Source organism: Pipra filicauda, unplaced genomic scaffold (assembly GCF_003945595.2).
Source record: "Pipra filicauda isolate LSUMZ 115617 unplaced genomic scaffold, ASM394559v2 scaffold13_size5146498_pilon, whole genome shotgun sequence".
NCBI lineage: Eukaryota > Metazoa > Chordata > Aves > Passeriformes > Pipridae > Pipra > Pipra filicauda.
In genome coordinates, this window is record NW_024103874.1 from 1,099,541 (window position 1) to 1,118,254 (window position 18,714).

The window sequence follows — 18,714 nt, forward strand, 5'->3', positions numbered from 1 at the left end:
TCTGTGAAGATTAAAATAGTGATCACTTCCATCAAACGCCTCAGATCACAGCTCTCACTAAACACACTATTCAAGCCACTTCCCCATTATTCTCATCCTCAGTTATATAACAGTGACTGATTTTATTATTATTCTTTGTATGCATTCTCCTTAGTGCTTTAGGGTAGGAAAGGGTTTTTTTTCCCTCCCCATTCCTAAGCAGCAACAGATAAATAAGTTTAGCTCAGTGTCTAAGACAATTTCTTTTCTCAAAGGAGCCTTTTCTGTCTGGACAGCAAGAGCACAAAAAATATGTTGTTGTGTCATGTGCCAGCCAGTAAATTCTGTCACTGGGAACCTTCACTTATTTACACTGAGTCAGCTGGTTAATGTTGTCTTTAGAAGACAAAGAGTTTGAATACTATAAAGAGCTCTTACAATATGAAGGGCAATGAATTGTTAAGGTAAAACATGCTACCAACTCAGAACCTCTTCTAAAAGGAGCAGAACATTTATGTGTTTCTCTTCTTCAGCCCATATTTCATGTTAATGGTTTGGCTTCCTTGTTGTGGTTATGACACACAACTTCTTGCATTTCTTTCTCTAAGACCTGCTTGTAAAGATGCTGTATGTGCAGATGTGTTGATTTGGGGGCTTAAAAAAAAAAAAAAAGAATTGAGAGTTAATTGTGAAATTTTTGGGGCATTTAAAGCTGTTTCACTGGATTCAACTTTCTAGGAATATTATTTAGAGATAATATGAAAGGGGAAATACACCAGAATACCATGTACTCCAAAACTATAATTTGTTTTTAAAAAATGCCTCATATCAGAAAAAGGATTGATCCAGCAAACTGAACAGAGCCAGTCACTGGTACTGGATATGTTGACACCCAAACACTGTCTCCATTTTCTCAGTAGTAACACTGAGGTTTCAATACTTACCCTGCCATGACCTGGCCAAAGTAATTTAATTAACACTGAGAAAATGTTCAGGTACTACTAGAAAATGATGTAACACGAAACAAATACAAAATGTTGCATTAAAAAAAAATAAAAAAGGAATTTTTTCCTTTCTCTATGCTTCAAAGTTAGTTTTTCCTTTTTATGTAGAGACAAAAGAGCTTGTGAAAATTTCAAAGCTACCTCAGTGCCTTTTCCAAAAACACTGCTGCTCCCAGGCTCTTTTGAACAGTATCTTTTTTGGCTCTGCAGGCATTTGGCATGTGCAGCCTAAACTCTTCATAGTGCACAGGAATCCACAGAACAGAGCAGGTTTCTACACTGGGTGAACCCAGGGGAACAGGGGGACCTGGCTCTACCAACAACATTTACATCACTCAGGAGTGAAAGAAAGGAAAATAGAGAGGGTTTTTTCCCTTAATTTTACAATAAAATAGGGATAAAATATAAATAAAACAGATCAAAAAAATAGAGAGATCACAGATAATTACAATATATCTGTTATTTTCAGAAAGTAAGTTCTTTCTTTTGTCCTTACCTCATGTGGCTAAAAGGTTTTCTTGCACAATCAACCTTTGGAAGCTACAAAGTTCACTGCAAAGTGGATTTATGCTCAAGGCTGTGGGTGTAGATCCTCAGCACATTCTGCAGCAGGGATACATACAGAGGGAGGAATAATTCTGCCCTCTGCAGAACCAAGAGGACTGGATCATGGAATAGAACAGGACCAGAAAACCAGCTCTAACCTTTACAGTGCAGCTCAATGCAGGTTTAAGTTCTTGAAAAAGAGTCAAACCTCTAACCTTAAATACCTTTTGAAATGTGGAGTGTCTCCTGAGCTGTTGCTGCTGAACAGGAAAACTGCTGTAGAAGTAACACGGGAAGGCAGAAGGGGAAAAAAAGGGATGAGGAGAGAGAAGAGAAACAGGATTTTCCAGACCCGGCTCATCCTTCTCTTTTGGGAGTGACTCCTCTGGGGCAACACAATAAGATCTGCAAAGTAGCTCAAATTGTGGTCTAACCCCCATAGTTTGTTGCTATTTAAACATTTAAATGTGAGCTGAGAGCCCTGCCTGTCCCCAGGGCCACCTCTGAGTGCTCAGCACTGTGTGACAATATCAGGAGCTGCTTTCCAGGGACTCCAGGGAAATTTCTCCTTTAACTGGCAAAATAAGGATTTCAGAAGCTGATGGCAAAAATTTAGGATATTTCAATCAAAGTGTAACTCCCTAACTGAATAACTTCCCAGCCTCTCTAGCTGAAGTTTAAGTAACTGTTGAGGACTGAAGCAACCACAAATGTTTTGCCAAGGGGAAATCACTACATTAAGGTAGTTCAAGATTATTGTTGAATGCTGAAGGCAGCTTTTAAAGATGATATGTTTACAAATTAAAGAAGTTAGATACATTTGATCGTTCTGAAAGTATACTGACACCTTTAATGCCACTTTTCTTCTGTCTGTGTAGCAACATGTCTTTTACATTACATATATTTCAATGGGTGAGATTTCAGATTTTACCAATCTTATACAAAATATTGATGTTCCCCTCTGAAATAAACCCTTATGACAAATAACCTCTTTATAACATCATGCATACTATGTGCTGTAATCCCAGGGGGGTTCAGATATACATATATATATATACACACACATTTGGGGGGTACAGCAGTAACACTTTTTGATTGGTCATAACAATTTTTTATATTTTTCAGCCACGTAAATCATTAATCATCATTCATTGCCAAGTCCTTCTACTTCCTCCCAAACTGCAGTGCTCAATATTGTGTCTAAAAAATCACCTCCTCATCTGACATCTCATAGAGGGGGAATATTCCCACCTACCCTCCTGAAATGGCCCAAAAAATCCTGTATGTTGGGTGTTGAACAATAAGGAATTTGGGCACAGTGTTGGGCACTGATTCCCTGGCATTTTTAATCAGGAGCATCAACCAACCAACTGACTTTAAATCAATGAAATATCCATTTACAGCAGCTGGAGCAACATGGCACTGCACTTGACTAACAAGTGAACAAATTGGAACCAGGTCATCTAAAGCAGCAAATTCCAGCCTAAACTGGCTCTCAGGGAAGGTCCCAGTTGCTGCAGGTCCTTCCATCCAGAAACATTTTCAAGTACACAGTATTTTTTAATTTAGAACCATATCCTTCATGATATGCAAGGCACAAAGATCCATCGATTCAGTGTCTATTTTGGGCACGAGGGATGAAGGTTTCATTAGCAGCTCCTGTGAAAATCATTTTATTTAATATTCAATTTGATGGCACTGGAGTTTCATGCTGATGGTAAAAACCTAAAGCAACAGGTTTCATCCAAAACCCTTTGGAATCAATGTGATTCTTAACAGTAACTTCAGTGAGGCCAGGATTTCTGCCTAAATCTTTTTGTTTTTTAAATAAAATGCATAGGTTATTTTTAGATCCTTCTGATTACCTCTAGGATTCTGCCAGACTAACTTATGGCAGTTTTCCTGCCTCCTGGGGTAGTTTCTGTGAATCCCAAAAGCTTACATTTTGCATATAATAATTATATCCAATAAAAAAATAGCATGAAGCAACTTCCAAAATCCAAAGGTCAAAAATTAAGCTAACATATATTAATCTTTATTATGTAACAGTGATATAATAAATAACTTTATGAATTCACATGACCTGTACAAAAAGCTGAAAAGCTTTTGTACCAAGTTAGGTACCAGCTATTTGGATTTAACATTTGTTAAATATATGACCTAAAATTATATACAGTTGTGGAGTTAAGGCAAAATCAGATTTAACACAACAGAAGGTTTGAAAAATACACATAAATACAAACAAGGGGGATCTCATCTCCAGCTAACAAAGTGGTTGTGGCTAAGGATTTTAATAAAGCAGTTTTTATCGTTCATGTTAATTAAAATTGAAGAATAAGTGTGAGACTTCCTGCAGGGCAAAGCTGTTTTGCAAAGCTGTGCCTGAGTGATCACCTTTAACCCTGGTAAGTTTTGTCTTAATGGTTATAATCTGCTGTTCTTTTCAGAAATCAGCAGGTGGAAAAGAGGAATATCTTTCATATCCGACTAAAATACACCCATGACCCTTTAGTTTATGTGGGCTACACTTGATGGGAGCAGTGACAGAGCTTAAATATCTGGGTGAACCAGGTACACAACACTCAGAGGAGAATTAAAGTCAACCACTTATCAATAATAATTACCTCTCTCAAGACAATGGAATAGATCATGGCAGTAAAGTCCCAGTGACAAAAACATGTATGACCAATATATCAATATACAGTTCTTTGGCAGCAACACACTAACTCTTGATTGAAGTCTGAACTCAAACTCTCCTAAATTAAAGACCTGGTTGCCAGTTTTTTTCATAATTAAAGAAAATCCACTTCTCTCATGAATCCAGTAAGTCCAGAAAATGTGATTGGAATAAATCTTGCAGGCAGCTTTAGACCGTAATGTTAAGCATAAATATTTATTGTCTGCTTTAGTCTCAGTCCAAATATATTGTATTTAAACACACAAAATTCTGTGAAACTTCTGAGTAGTTCAAATGGGGCCAAAATCCATAGGGAGAATCCATGAAAAACCAATAAAGAAACATCAATCCCATGATGATAAAATGATCTTCATGTAACAGAGGCAATGGTGAGTCCACACCTGGATGAATGTCACAGGAAAATTGACTTTACAGGGGGAAGACCAGAAAGCCAGAAAACGTAGAATACTGCCATCCACCGACCAGATTACCTTTCTCCAGTTTCAGGTAAACCTTATCCTCCTTGTCCAGATAGAGCAGGACTCCATTAGTGGCAGCTTCACGTGTGACATCCTTGTCCCCAGCAAAAGCAGAAATGACTGGCTTTCCATTCAGCATCAAATTAACCTGCGAGAGAAAAACCACTGAAAAGCTCCAATTAACAGCAAAACACCAAGAACTACCCTTGGATATTAACTACAGAATAAGAGCCCTGCTAAGGTCCCAATCTTCACTGGTTTTTGGGTTGTTTAAAACTAATAATTACATTTAATTGGTGTGTACGAGCGCATTGGTGTTCCATGGGCTGGACTTGCAGAGGGAGTTATCACCTCAATTTGCATCACTTTGCCTGTGTCAGGGGTTATTTAGGGTTATTTATACTCAGGGGCAAAAAAAAAGGCATTTTCAAGAAACTTGGGCCCCCAGAGATGTGATGCAGGCACCTAATGAGGTGTCAGAGGCACCACAGTGGCCTGGGAGCTCACACTTCAGTGGCAGCAAAATCTCTGCCCCTCCCATCACCGATGGCAGCTTAGTTTTAAAGTCTGGAACCAATCTTTAGCTTTATAAACCACGGTACTGGCTCCAATTTTCTGTAAAACCCTTCTGAAAGTCGGCACAGCCTCTGCTCTGAAAGCAGCATCACAGACACTCTGTAAACAGAGATGGGCAGGGCTGAGGGAACGGACGGATCCGGGTATTTTTCATTTCCCCCATGGCAAACTGTTAGCTCTGCTTTTTCTTTTTAAACAGCTCTAATGCAGTCACACAGGGGTGAATGGTGAAATGCTCTTTCATATGGAGTGTGCTGGCCTTGCATATGCTCCCATTAATTTTAATGGGAGTCACCACGGGATAAATCACTGCTCAGCAGAAGTCAGGGCAGCAGAATCTGGCCCTTATTTGAGATTCACCTATCTGGGAAATCCACTTAATCAGATGTCCCTGGGGAACAAACTGCAGTTTAATGATATTTAATGGCACTAACAGATGTTCCAGGAGCACAGTGATATCACTTGTGTAGGAAGCCTTGAGGTGATTTAGTGGTGTTTAAAGTCTGCATGAGACTCAAGCCAGTTTGTTCCACTGCAATGGTTTCTGGTTCTCCTTCCTAAGTATCAAACATGCAGAAAAAGGGCATCAAGGGTTCGATTCTCATTGTTTGGGTTTGATTTATCCCACTCCTTCTGTACCATCTCTCTAGGTTAGGTTCCCCTGCAGAGCATCTTACAACAATTTTAATCACAGCAGAAGACACATCACAGGTTTGCACCCGATGGTCTCACATTAACTGTGCCAAAACTTTCATTACTTTAGAAACTCTCGATGTATTAAATATTTCAGGCCATATCACAGGTTGTAACATTTCCTGTCACCAGCCCCAAACTCCCAGGTTTGAGTCCCCGGTGTGTGAAACACCAGCCTGTGCTGGATTTCCAGAAACCAAGCCTTGGCATCTTCCTTGGCAATATGCATTTTAAATCCAATGAACTGGCTGGCATACAGTTATTCAAGGCCATTTCAACCTTCAGCATTTAAGAGAGTGAAAACAAAGTTCAAGGACATTAAACAGCTTATAAGCCCATTACAGAGATTTTCATGAGGTCAATATTTCACTTAAGGCTTTTACCATTGCCCTGAAGGGAATTAAGATTTCCCACTGTAAAATGAAGGCAAATTTCACCAGGGATGTGACTGTGTCCTGCACCAGGTCTCTGCCATCTCCACCATTTACACTTTTCCCAGGAGCCAGAGCTGCCACAAAGCAAAGTCTGACCACTCCTCCTGCAGAAATCCATTTCACCTCAGCCTTGCACACTGGAAACCACATCCAGGAGCGAGACAGAGCAGGGAAAAGCATCAGATACTTCTCTGAAACTGGTGGTCTCATGGGTGGAAACAAAGGAAGCCACAGATGTCATTCCAGATCTAGAAAGCCAGGATGTATATCACAGAAAATGCGGGACCTGGCCTGAAGATTAAGGAATGCACTCTAAGGAATTTACTGTTGGCTCAGCAAAGGGATGTTCAGGAACTTAGAGGCTTTTCCTCTAAGCTAGTACATATTTATATTTAATTAGGTAGTTCAGCTGCTATTAAGCTACAGAAGAAAGTGCAAAATTACTCCTTTTTCTCTAATATATGGCACATCTTTTATATATTATGTGGTAAAAAAAAAGTTTAAAGTGCTATAAAGGTTCCTTAGAAGACATCCCCGTAGAGATACAGCATTTTGGTGTGGTTACAGAACAAGTAGACCACGTTGACTAACCTTGGCCCACAGCAGACTAAGGGGATAACCAGCTACCTGGCATCAGGAGCTGTCAGCCAGGTCAAAATGTTACAAAAATAGTCAAATCTGATGTAGATCCCCAGAATTCCTGTGTTCCAGACAGTTTAACCTGAAGGAAAATATGACTCTTCAATAGTATTTAAGCAATTAAGTGAAATTCAGAGCTCTCTTTTACTATTGGATCATTCATTCATTGAATTCTTTATATCACCCCAGTTTTATGAGTGAAGCTGTGGCAATTTATCTGAGGTGAGGATCTTGCATTGTCTCAGCTATTCAGTTTAAATTAATTCACTCAGCTACTAGGAAGTCAACACCACAGGTTGCTGTAAACTAAGCATTTTTTCCTTGAAAGAGTGTTGAATACTCCTGTGTTCAGTCAAGATCCCATTCCAAACAAACAATTTAGGGAAAAGATTTTACAATCATATACTTGATCGACGTACCTGAATTGTTTGACTCTGATAGACTTTAATTACGTGGAAATTGAAACTGTAAATTCCTTTTCTTGGTGCTACAAAGACAGACTCCAATGTGAAAAAATTGCCCACATTTACTAGGATCTACAAACAGAAAAATAGAACATGGGAATTAGTACTGGTATTGAGTACTAAATAAAAACACAGATTATATCTTTAGAAACCATTCACCCATGGAAAATTTTTAATCTACATCTAAGCTGGTTTATTCATGTTCTCTCAATTAAGTTGGAATAGCTCATACTATGGATATTTAGTTGTATTTATAGTACAACTTTACTACAAACAAACTAGGGTGGAAATTGTTTCCTACTTTGCTACTATGTCATACCTTCAAGTCCTTTCTTCCCTACATGTTTAGAAGGGATTAAGTAAAAGCATTTTTATTCATCATTCCCCAAAAATGACATCAAACCCACTAATTCTGGGAGTGGCAAATGGTTTTAAAAAGCAATGGTCAAGCCAACACTGTCTTCCTCAAAGTACCAAGCTGTGAGGAAGGACACACATGAATGATACAGTTCATTCCCCAGTTTACAGCCAGATTTGCTGAAAAACCTGGCACATCCCAGAAAAACTGGCTGTGAGCCTTTGCTGCTTCAGTTGTTTTTGTAAGCACTAACAATAATTTGAGTTTGATCAAACAGAGACAAGTAACAGAGGAGAACATATTAAATGAGTGCCTCATCCATATGCTGCCCATCTTCTCTAATGACTAGATTGTGCTTTCTTTCCGCTTAGTTATGCTTTATTTTTGATTGCTATTTTCAGGCTCCTTTATGCCAGGCACAGCCCTAGAAAGCCACTAGGAACGTCCATGGAGTTATGATCATTTCACACTCCCAGCATTGGGCTGTGTGACATATCTGGCCCCAGCTGTCACGACAATTTACTGTTCATTACAACAGGGTGTAGGAAGAAGAATAACCCTCAATCTCGATTACTTTGGACCTGCCCCAGGACAGGAGCCGGTGTTGAAACGTGTACTGGCACCTGCACGTTAATACTGGTGCTGAGCTGCACAGGGCTGTGCCGCGAACCTGGGAGTGTTCAGGGAAAGTTTAAGGATTTTCCCTTGAAATTCTTTCTTCTTCCCCCGCTCAAAAGGTGAACAAACCGTCTAAAACCTACACAGGCTGCTCACACCTGAGGACCCCCTGTCCCCAAGCCCCCCGGGGCCGTGTCCCCCCACCGGTGCCCCCCGAGTGCTGCGGCCGCGGTACCTCCCTGTGCTCGGTCCCCGCGTCACCCCGGGAGTTGCTGGGCTCCATCCACCAGGGGCTGGGGGGCTGCGGAGGTGCCGGTACCGCCCTCCCCTGCATCCTCCCCATCCCCGGGGGGCAACCGCGGCACTGCTGCAGCCCCTCCAGCTCCCCCCTGCCCGGCCCCTTCGCTCCGGGGGTGCCCGCAGCAGCCGCCCCTGCACCCCAACTTTGTGCGGGAATTTAGGGAAGCGGCGGCACCTGTTGAGGATGGCGGGGGAGGCACCGGCCCCGCGGGGATGCCCCGGGGCGCCGCCGCTCACCTGGTCGAAGTAGATGATGCGCGTCTTGTTGCTCATCTCGGAGGGCTCGTGGTTGGTGCTCCGCACGGCCGAGAAGGCGACCTTGGAGTTGGCGGCGCGCACGGAGATGCCCAGCGGGGACGAGGACGAGCCCTTGGCGTCGGTGGCCGGGTTGGAGTCGCAGACCACCAGGCACTTGCCCTCCAGCACGATGGGCTCCGTGTCGTTCTGCGCCCACGCGGCGGGGCCGCCCAGCGCCAGGGCGAGCAGGACGGCGGGCAGCAGCCGCCAGCCCATGGTCCGCACCCGCGGCCGCCCGCGCCGCCGCTCCGCGCCCCGCTCCGGCCACCGCGCCCGGCACCGCGCCCGGCACCGCACCGCGCCCGCCGCGCTCAAAGTCTTCTCTCCGCCGCCTTCTCCCCTCCGTCTCTTCTCTCCTCTCCCGCTCTTCTCCTCCTCCTCCTCCCCCCGCCACCACTTTGTGCCGTTCTTTTTTTTTATTTATTTATTTTATTTTTTCTTCTCTTCTTTTTTCTCTTCCCGGGTCCTTTCGCGAGCTCTTTAAAACACGCCTCGAAAAGCTGCCGGACAAAATACACGCTGGCCGGGGCCCCCTTCCCGCATCAAAAAAAGAGAGTGAGAAGGGGGAGTGGGGAAAACAAAAGCCCTCAGGTGAATTATTGATGAGAGAGAGAAACGAGAGGTCGCGAAGAAATAAAGCCATTTGACGTTGCCATGATCGCCGCTGCTAGGCTCCCTCTCCCCTTCTAGCTGGAGATCCAGGATGCTCGGAGTGGTGGAGCGGAGAGGTGGTAGCTCAACCCAAAGCTGCCAGATCCTGTCTCTGATAGCACTGACAGGGTGCTGCAGACTCCACTTCTCTCTCTCTCTCTCTCTCTCTCTTCCCCCGCTCTCTCTGCCACAAATTCCACACCCCACCCCCCCTCCAGTAGTTATGTCATAACAAACCTGCCCAGCTCTCACCTAGCCGGGCACATGGGACGCTTCCTTACTAGCGACCCTCCCCTTGGAATTGCCCCCTACTCGTACACACACTCCAGTCCTCCCAGGCAACTTTTTAAGTAGCTACAAAGCCGAAGGGAAAGCACCAAAGCATTGCAACGTCCCCTATTTTCAGAAGAAGGAGGGGGAAAGCACTGCAACCTGCTTGAAAGGCAGCCCCTAAACCTGGAGGAGTCTCCAGGACACAGACTTCTTGTGCAAGGATTTGCAAGTTGAATTTTGGTGTGACACCCCCACCCTGTGCACGCTGCTGCTGGTTCCCTGTCTCAGCCAGGAGAGAAGCAGCTTTCCTAAAACCTTTCACACACATTGACATCACCAACAGGACTTTACTATCTGCTTTTTGAGTATCAACATGGCCAGGTACCACCTCATGGTGCTGCCACATGGCAGCTTCTGGTAGTGATTTGATTAAACCTCTGTCTACTATTAATTTATTTTTTGATGTGTGCTGGAAGGATTGGAGCAGGAACCTTAGCTTAGTACTCCCATATATTTCAAGATTATTAAAACCATGACTGGTTTGGTGCTGCTTGATGTCTTCCAGAGAGGATCTTTCCTGCATCACCTGGTCCCACTTGAAATAGTCTCATGGTGAAACCTCAGTCCACTTCAGGGACTGGCAGAAATGACCAAGTGCTCCCAGAAGCCGAATTGGCCAAACAGGTTCCATCCAAAACACCAACAAAGGGCCAATAGTTTGTAAGAAACCAAGCAAATAAGATTTTTAGAAATCCAGCATCTTCCTGCCTCCCATTCTGTCGAGGAAGAGGCTTGGGATACAGACCCAGCACCTCAGCTCTGTGCACTAACTAATGCTGGCCATAAATCTGGGCACTAACAGACAAAACAAATTAAAGAAGCAACAGGAGACTAACAGTAGCAATAAAAAGCACCAAAATCCCCTCTCTACTGGACACCAAGTCTTTCTGCAGGCAAATGAGCTGGAACTGTTTTTCAGTTGATGTGGAAAACTGAGGGTGAAGCATTAAGTCTGCAGAACTCAGCAAAGCCTTTGAGAAGCCATAAAGCAGGCAAAGTTCCTCTTAACAAGCATCAAATGCATTAGTCTCCAAAATTCAGAAGGCTAGACTCAGGAATCCCATTAATCAGGCAAGAGGCAAAAAGAAATGCTACTGTTTTCTAGGAATGCATCAATACCCTCTTACTCAGTGACACCAATAAAGATGAATAGAAGAGTCCAATTGAGAAATTGCACTTACTGCAAGGAAAGGAAACAAGAAATTAAGCAAATACTTGCAGTACAACTTTGTCCCTGTTGTAGAAATTGGATCTCCAGATTAAAAGAAGGACTCCTACAAAACAAAGCTGTGTGAAAACAGGAAAACCTCTTGTGCCACAATATTTTGTGAATAAATACAAATGTATAAATACTTCCACACTATTTCAACATCCTGTACTTAAAAACTCTTCTGCACCTGAAGTTGCTGAGTAGCCTCTTAACTCTGCACAAGTAACAGCAAATCTATTTATAACATGCACATAAATTTCAACTGGAATTGGATACTGCTGATAATTTTGAGAGATAAATCATTTGCCAGAGATTAAAAAATTTACAATAATTTCAGACAACTTGGTTCTAATTTCTTTCTGTTGTGGACAATAACATCATGTGTCTCTATAGATATTCTGCTGGAATGGCCATGAACTATCTTCATGTGCTGCTCCCAGAGAGGCTGGATCTATAAATAATATCCATAATCCAGCCTCAAATCCAGGCCTAAGTAAACAAACTGAAGAGTCCCTATCATCAAAATACCTGAACCTGAATATCGTGAAACATCTCCTCCTTTTTTTCCCACCCATCCAGCAGGAAGAGAGCTCCAAGGTTATTAATAACAGTGTTTGTTTGGGTGGTTGAGCTGGGATTTAACTGCTGAGCAAAATGAGGGAAGTTTGCTGGGGATGCTGTGGACAAGGTGAGCTGAAAAGAGGAGTTTGCATTACATTCATAAGCAACAAGGTTAATGATTGTTCTTATTTTATCTGACAAAGAATTTCTTGGTATTGATCCAGCTCCCTCTAACAGGAGTTATTTTTTCTCCTTCCTTTGAAAGAAAAACAAGTAAAATTAATAGCAACAATACTCAACAATGGAAATTCAGACAGATTAAGCTCACAGCTTCTTCTCCGTAATGGACACAGAAAGGGAAGTCTAAAACTGTCTCCAGTTAGAAGAATTTTGCTGTTTCACAGAGAACTTTCTGCACTGAGGCAGGTTTCTGACAAAAGGAAGAGCCACAGGGAGAATAAGGAAAAAACACGATGTTTGCATTTACATTTTCTTTTACCACTTGCCTTGTAAACCTGCATCAACTACAATTTCTGTATCAATATTGCATGATACCTTTCAAATCTCTTTTGAGAAAAAAAGATCTTGCTTTGTATAATTAGTCATTTGCCTTACAAAAGGGAGAAATAATCTGCCTCACACTTCCTCTGCTGCTTTTGAGCTCGTTGCCGGTGTCTGGAGGCCTCATGAATTCTATAACCCCGTAACAGGAGCCCTCCTTCCTCTGCTTCTCTTTATTCTTTATCCTAATTATATTTCCCTTCTGTCAGGCTGAGCTCTCTGTTTGCTGAGTGTGGAGCAGGCTCTTGCAGGGAGCAGGCTGAGCACCCCCCAGCTCCTCCCAGGATTTAACCCCCAGCCCCGTGTTGTGCTGAGCTCACCCTAATGAGGGACGAGGGGGCACAAGGGGTGGATTCAAAGCCAGAATACTGATGGCAGTTCAAACCCGTGTTTATCAGCTCAGTGGTCAGAGCTTTTCCCATCTTTTTACATCCTTTCAGGGTGGATATTGCAACTCCTGAGCTGGCTGTTGTCTCCATCTGGTACTTGGCTCCCGTACAGACCAGCTCCTCTTCCAGACAGCTGGGCCTGTGGCTCTCCCCTGGTTAAACAGTTTGTTGGCCAAATCCAAGACAAATTCACCTGCCTAATGAGCTTAGAGGCTCTTAAGAAGATTCCCTAAATATTTTATAAAGTAAATTTCACTTCATTTATAAAAGCATAAAATGTAAAGAGATCCTATAGGAATATAATAAAATTTCATGTGCATGTGGAATGACTGCAATGAACAGAAGTTTTTGGTCTTTAATTCAGACATGCAGAATCAAGCCTAGATTTTTCCTTGCTTTATTTTTGTCTTAAAGTCAACCTTCTCTGGATTTTTAAGTAAGCTTTTTCTGTATGTTTGCCTATTTTAATGTACCTCTCCTCAATCCATCCCATCTTCAAGTATTTTTTAAACATTCTGCAGCAGCAGAAGAGAGAAAATGAAAAACAATTGTCTACTTATATTTCTTGGGCTGCTTTAGTTTCCCTGACACTCTGCTATGATAAATTTGTGTTTTGATGGCCTTCTGAGGAAACGGAATGTTAAAATTCCCTGTGAATTTTAGAGGTGATTAAGAAAATGAGTCAGCAGGATGCCTGCATGTGTAAAGGTAAAACCATTCAGAAATGCTGACAGCATTGGCATTTGAGGTCTTTATTCAGCATTTCTTATGCAGCCAGACCTTTTATTTGACCAACACTGCAAAGCTGAGCACACTTAAGGCCCAAGTGCAAGTCAGGGTCTGAAACACTCGAGTCCTCCCAGTAGCTTGTCCTGCAGTTATTCCTTGATGGATGTCTGGAAATATTCCACAGTTATATTGTTACACTGAGTCAAATCGACTCAGTCTGGATTTACATCACTGTGAAAATGAGAGCAAAATGTGACCCCTTGGGTTCTTTTTGCTCCTTCAAAGATCCTCGATATGTTTCAGTTGTTTGCAACACCTACAGGCCAGTAAATTTCATCTTTAATTTTCACTAAGTTATCCACAAACAGCATAGTATGTCTTGTGTTTATGTTTATTCAAAATATTTCCAGGAAATATTTCTACTTTACATGTTTGACCCTCCTGTAAAAACAGGGCTTTGGTGGATTAAGACCATAAAATCAACTCACGTGCCTTTAAAGCAGGTACTTGCAGCTGTATAGCTTGTTATAAAGTAAAATTTAATTCTTGTTTTGCCACTGTATTTCAGTTTATGTCTAGGAAAGAACTCCTCATTTCTTCCATGTTTCCTTCTAGTTTATCCAATACATTTGTGCAATTCTATTAAATAAATAATTTTGCAAGGCACTGCACTGGTCCGTGCAACAGTCTTAGATTTTTCAATTGCATTTTAATGAGGCAAGAAGTGTGATTTTTGCCCAAATGGAATGAAATTCGATGATATGGTCAGAAAACCAGAAAAATAGCCTAGCAGGGAAAGCTTTCCCTTGGGGTAGGAGGGAAGGATCATGGTTTGTTACCTGCTCTGGGCTCCAGAGCACATTTCACCAGGTGGTAACAGTGAGCTCAGGATGGAGTTTCCAAAGGCTCCCACAATCTGTTGGTTGTCAATTTAGCTTGAACTGTTGAATATATTTTATGGGTACAGCATGCTAATGTGGTGTCAAGGAAACAATTAGATTGTGAAGTAGTGTCAACTGCACCAATGTGCCATTTTCTCAACTTAATATTCTGGTAATAGGTCGTTTGGATGGCAAATATTATAATCTCAATATACATTTTCAAATTGTGGAACTAACTTAGGGAGGGCATGTAATTTATGCAGCTTAAACCTGCAAAATGTTTAACATCAAGTGGCAATTATTGAGTTTCAATATTTGCAGTTCACTACTGGATGTGGGTTAGAAAGTGAGCAAATGAGTCTTTCAGTCAGAGAAATTAAATAATTCAGTGTCATTTACCAACTATACAGGCAGCTGGAATAGCAAGTCTTTTACTGTCTCTGTCTCCTCCTGTTTGGGGATTCAGGACCGAATTTCTCTTTCTCTTGTATTTGTACCATTACCTTCAGTGTTTGGAATTAAAGTTTAATAGACAATTTTAAAAGAAAACATTCTTGGATTTTTTTTTTTTTTTCAATTTATCTCCTACTTCGTTAGTTGGTATAATAACTTTCAGCTATAATTTAGCAACATATTTAGAGATAAACAAAAAGTATGAGCAACCTAACCTTTGTAGCAGATGGGAATTGATGAATCTGGGTAAATATTGTGATGATTTTTAATCAAATCAAAGTAATGCAAGACTTTCTTCCAAGGTTTACTTGCCTCCAGCAAGCCCAAGTAGTGCTTCTCCTGCATCTCTCTAAAATGGAATCCTGACAGAAACCCATTTTTCTCCTTGGTTGGGTATTTAATACATAGTTTAAATAATTTCACGTTTCAGCTTTCTGTTTGTGTGTCCCTATAAATGTTTAAAACTGCTCTTGTCATAGAAATTCTGTGTCAAGAAAAGCAGTGGGCATTACAACACTAATTTTTCTTTCTTTTATTGTTTGGGTTTTTTGTAAAACACAGTCATATATAAGCAGTCATTCCCCAGGTGTTAATAGCAGGCTCCTCCAAATACTCCTGTTGAAATATCATATATGGATAAGGACAGAGACGACTCCACTGAAGATGATCATGTGCATAGAGAGAACAGCACTGCAAGAGCTGGGTTAGAAGTCCTCCAAAACCCCCCCAAACTCCCCAAGGGAAGCAAATTCACCCCAAAGAACCCCAACATTATGTTCATTAAATATATGTAACCTGGAACTCCTTATAGATAAACTGCAGCCACCTCTGGGATGGAAAAAGATCAAGTCTTTTAAAAGTAATTTTCCATTACGTTTGAATAATTTCCTGGACATGTCTCTGAGGAATCCTTAACCAGACCTTTCTGATTCTGCCCAAGCAAAGATGTCAAGGACAAGAAATATCTGTTATATATCTTTGTCATAGTGACCACTTTAAAAAGATGCAGGGAAGAAAACAATACATATATTTCACAGCTAAGGAACCAAGTCCATCAGCCCCCCCTATTTCTCTCCTTTGGCTGATGGGTGTCTTTCCCAAGTGACAATCTCGTCATTTTTTTTTAACCCATTTTTTAAGGAAATGAGGCTCTGAGGCCAAATTCAGCCTTTGTTTTGATAATAACTTTCAGAAATGTTAAATTGTGAAATATCCATCTTCTCCATCAGCAAAAAGATTCAAACCCACTCTGGACATGGTCTTGGACACCCTCCTCTGGAATAAATGATCTCCAGAGGTGCCTTCCAGCCTCCTGCTTCCTGTGATTCTGCCAAAACTCCTTTAAGCTCCAAAAAATATATCAAAATATGCAGAAGAAATACTAAGCAAAGGAGAAAGAAAAATTTAAAAGCCATCCAAACAGTCAAAACTCCTGAAGAGCTGCTTGTTTTCAATAATCACTGCGAGCTCAAAGTCCTCGACAAGGGTGTCCTTCCCCAAGACTTCCATTCCACATGTCATTCCCTAACATGCTTCCCAGCATTATACCAATCCCAGTCCATGGAATTTTCAGCTGGAAACACTGGCTGTCTTTCAGCAGTTAACAAAATTTCACTGACTGCTTTGCATGGAGATTCCTCTATGGCTGCTCCAAGTTCTTCTTAAGGATGGTTCATCAAGATAAAAGCTGTGAGCACTCACCTGAGTCTCAAAGGATTCAGACAAAAAAGCTTTAAGACAGAAGTTAATTTTTGCATCTAGGGTGTCAGAACAGCCCTCCTGCTTCCAAAAATGGAGAGACAAATGGATAGAAAGGATTTATGCACCTAAAACCAGGCTTTGCATGACTTTGGGGCGTTTGGTCTGAGAACTGGGGAGTTGCTTCATCAGCTGCAGCCAAAGCTTGGAGAGCAGAGTCATCACAGCCACGTTGTCCTTTCACAGGGCAAGTTCAGTAAATCCATAATCTAAGGGATTTGGACGGGGTTTAATTTTCCTAATCAGCTTAATTCCTGACAACAAAGTGAGAGATCAGATTGTTTTAAATGGCAGGACTCCAAGCAACAAACTTCAACGTAAGCATTAATGCCAGCAACTTGGGATATTATCTGGGAATTATTTACTGACTGAGAAAAGTTCCTGGTTTGAAAAAGAGTTGAGCAAATTTCTATTTATAATTACTTCGTTTCAGGGCACATCCTGTAGAGCTCTTTCAGGAAAATTTCTAGGAGCTACAAGAAGGATTTTGGTATAAATATGCCCATCAGTACTTGATCTTTATGGACAATAACCTTTGGGGTTTAGGGTTTTTTTTAGGTCAATGCTTATGAGCAAGTGACATCACCAGAGCACAGATCACCACTTATTTACCCTTGTGCAAGCAAAAGAGTGTCAGTTATTGATGCTTCAAAACACACTGCAGTATTTTTATATTGCATCCAGAGACCTCAAATTTACATCTGAAACCTTTTGTTTCAAGTGTCTTATTTGTAAAATGAGCTTAAAGCAATATTTAGCTATTTCATGGGGTTTTGTTGTTAAATTACTGCTGACTGCCCTTGACTAAAGTATTTCAATGGGCAAAATGCATCTCTTGGTAAATAGGCAGCAAATGTAAAGGCTTAAGCCATTTAGCATTCCCTGCAATTATTTCAATGTGCACCCAAACAAACCCACTGCTCTGCTTAGACATCTCATGTCAGGTGCAATAACATGCTGTGACGTGAAATATTCAAGTTAATGCTGAATAAAATTATTATTTGCACAAAATATTCATACCTTCCTGAGTTAGAGTTTTCAAAGGCTCTCCTTTTGTTTGTTACTCTGGGAAGAAAGTAGGTGGTTCAGCTTTTGGGATATTCTCCTTGGGCAGTGAGCAGAGAGAGTGAAAAAATGAATAACTACATTTAATTTGGTGAGAAAACTTACTACCTGAGCATTTAGGCAGCTTGAAAACATCTTTAAAATCAGGGAATCAATTCTTGGTTCTATGAATATCCAAATCCAAACATCTGTGTGTGAGGTAGGGAAGGATCTCTCCAAGGGCTCTTTAAGCAGCCTCTTGGCTTGAAGCTTTTAATATGTTCTTCTCTAAGATGAGCAGCTTGAAACCTGTCTGTGGTTCTTCTGAGCATCATTAGCAGCAACTTCTTAAGCACAGGAGCATTTTCCAAGAACACTTTGAGGCTTCAGTTGTTGTACAGTGAGTGCCCAACAGGCTCCCTTTTAGAGACCTCACATTTTTATTCACTTTGTCTTAACACCATTTTTTCCCTTCTCCTAAAATTGCTGTTTGGAATTGAAAAGCATGAATTCAAACTAGAAGACCAGCACACATAAGTGACATCAAGGCTTTTCTGCATAGAACACCTTCCAAGTGACCACAGTTTTTATTTTGACTGTTCATTTATACAAATTAGCAGGAACACTCTGCCTGTTGCATGGTAATTCAAATAGGAAAGGGAAAAAAAAGAGGAAAACTGGAAGGCAAAGTTGAACCACTGCCCTAGGATACAATTGTCCCTTTCTGGGAGTTCAGTTTTTTCCACTGAGTCTAGTGTTGGATAATCTCTGCTCTTTGTATTTTTGGTTCGAAGAAACTCTGGGAAGTTTCTGCCTTTGTAGAAAGATATTTGTATTTCAACCTATTTTTTGGAAATCCCTTGTGAGTGGTGGTGCAGGTGTAACACAGGCCCCTCTGGGAGCTCAGATCACTTCAGTGGCCTGTCCCTGGAGGAGCTCCATTTCTCACAGCATTTCCTGGGGCAGATTAGAAAACACTGAGACTCTGGACAGGTGGATAAAGTCAGGGATTTCTTCTGGGACTTTCTTCCCTGAGTCATGTTTTTGCTGAACAACACCAATGTCTAATGTGAGCTACAG

General features: G+C 41.4%; 1 protein-coding gene across 1 annotated transcript; it reads right to left on the reverse strand.

Moving 5' to 3' along the window:
- Positions 1-2,356: 2,356 nt before the first annotated feature.
- Positions 2,357-9,382, reverse strand: CBLN4 (cerebellin 4 precursor). The gene is made up of 3 exons (XM_027710716.2): positions 9,005-9,382; positions 7,447-7,563; positions 2,357-4,833 (listed from the first exon to the last, which is right to left on the reverse strand). Exons 1-3 carry the CDS (start codon positions 9,278-9,280, stop codon positions 4,636-4,638), a joined length of 591 nt encoding a protein of 196 aa, XP_027566517.1. The 5' UTR covers positions 9,281-9,382; the 3' UTR covers positions 2,357-4,635.
- Between the last annotated feature and the right edge of the window lie 9,332 nt (positions 9,383-18,714).

Bases quoted from the DNA above. Each gene is read 5' to 3' on its own strand.
- CBLN4 (XM_027710716.2), bottom strand. From the start codon at position 9,280: ATGGGCTGGCGGCTGCTGCCCGCCGTCCTGCTCGCCCTGGCGCTGGGC. The intron at 7,564-9,004 runs GTGAGCGGCGGC...TTCTGTTTGTAG, and splicing joins GCATCATCTACTTCGACCAG to ATCCTAGTAAATGTGGGCAA. The intron at 4,834-7,446 runs GTACGTCGATCA...TTTCTCTCGCAG, and splicing joins ATCAGAGTCAAACAATTCAG to GTTAATTTGATGCTGAATGG.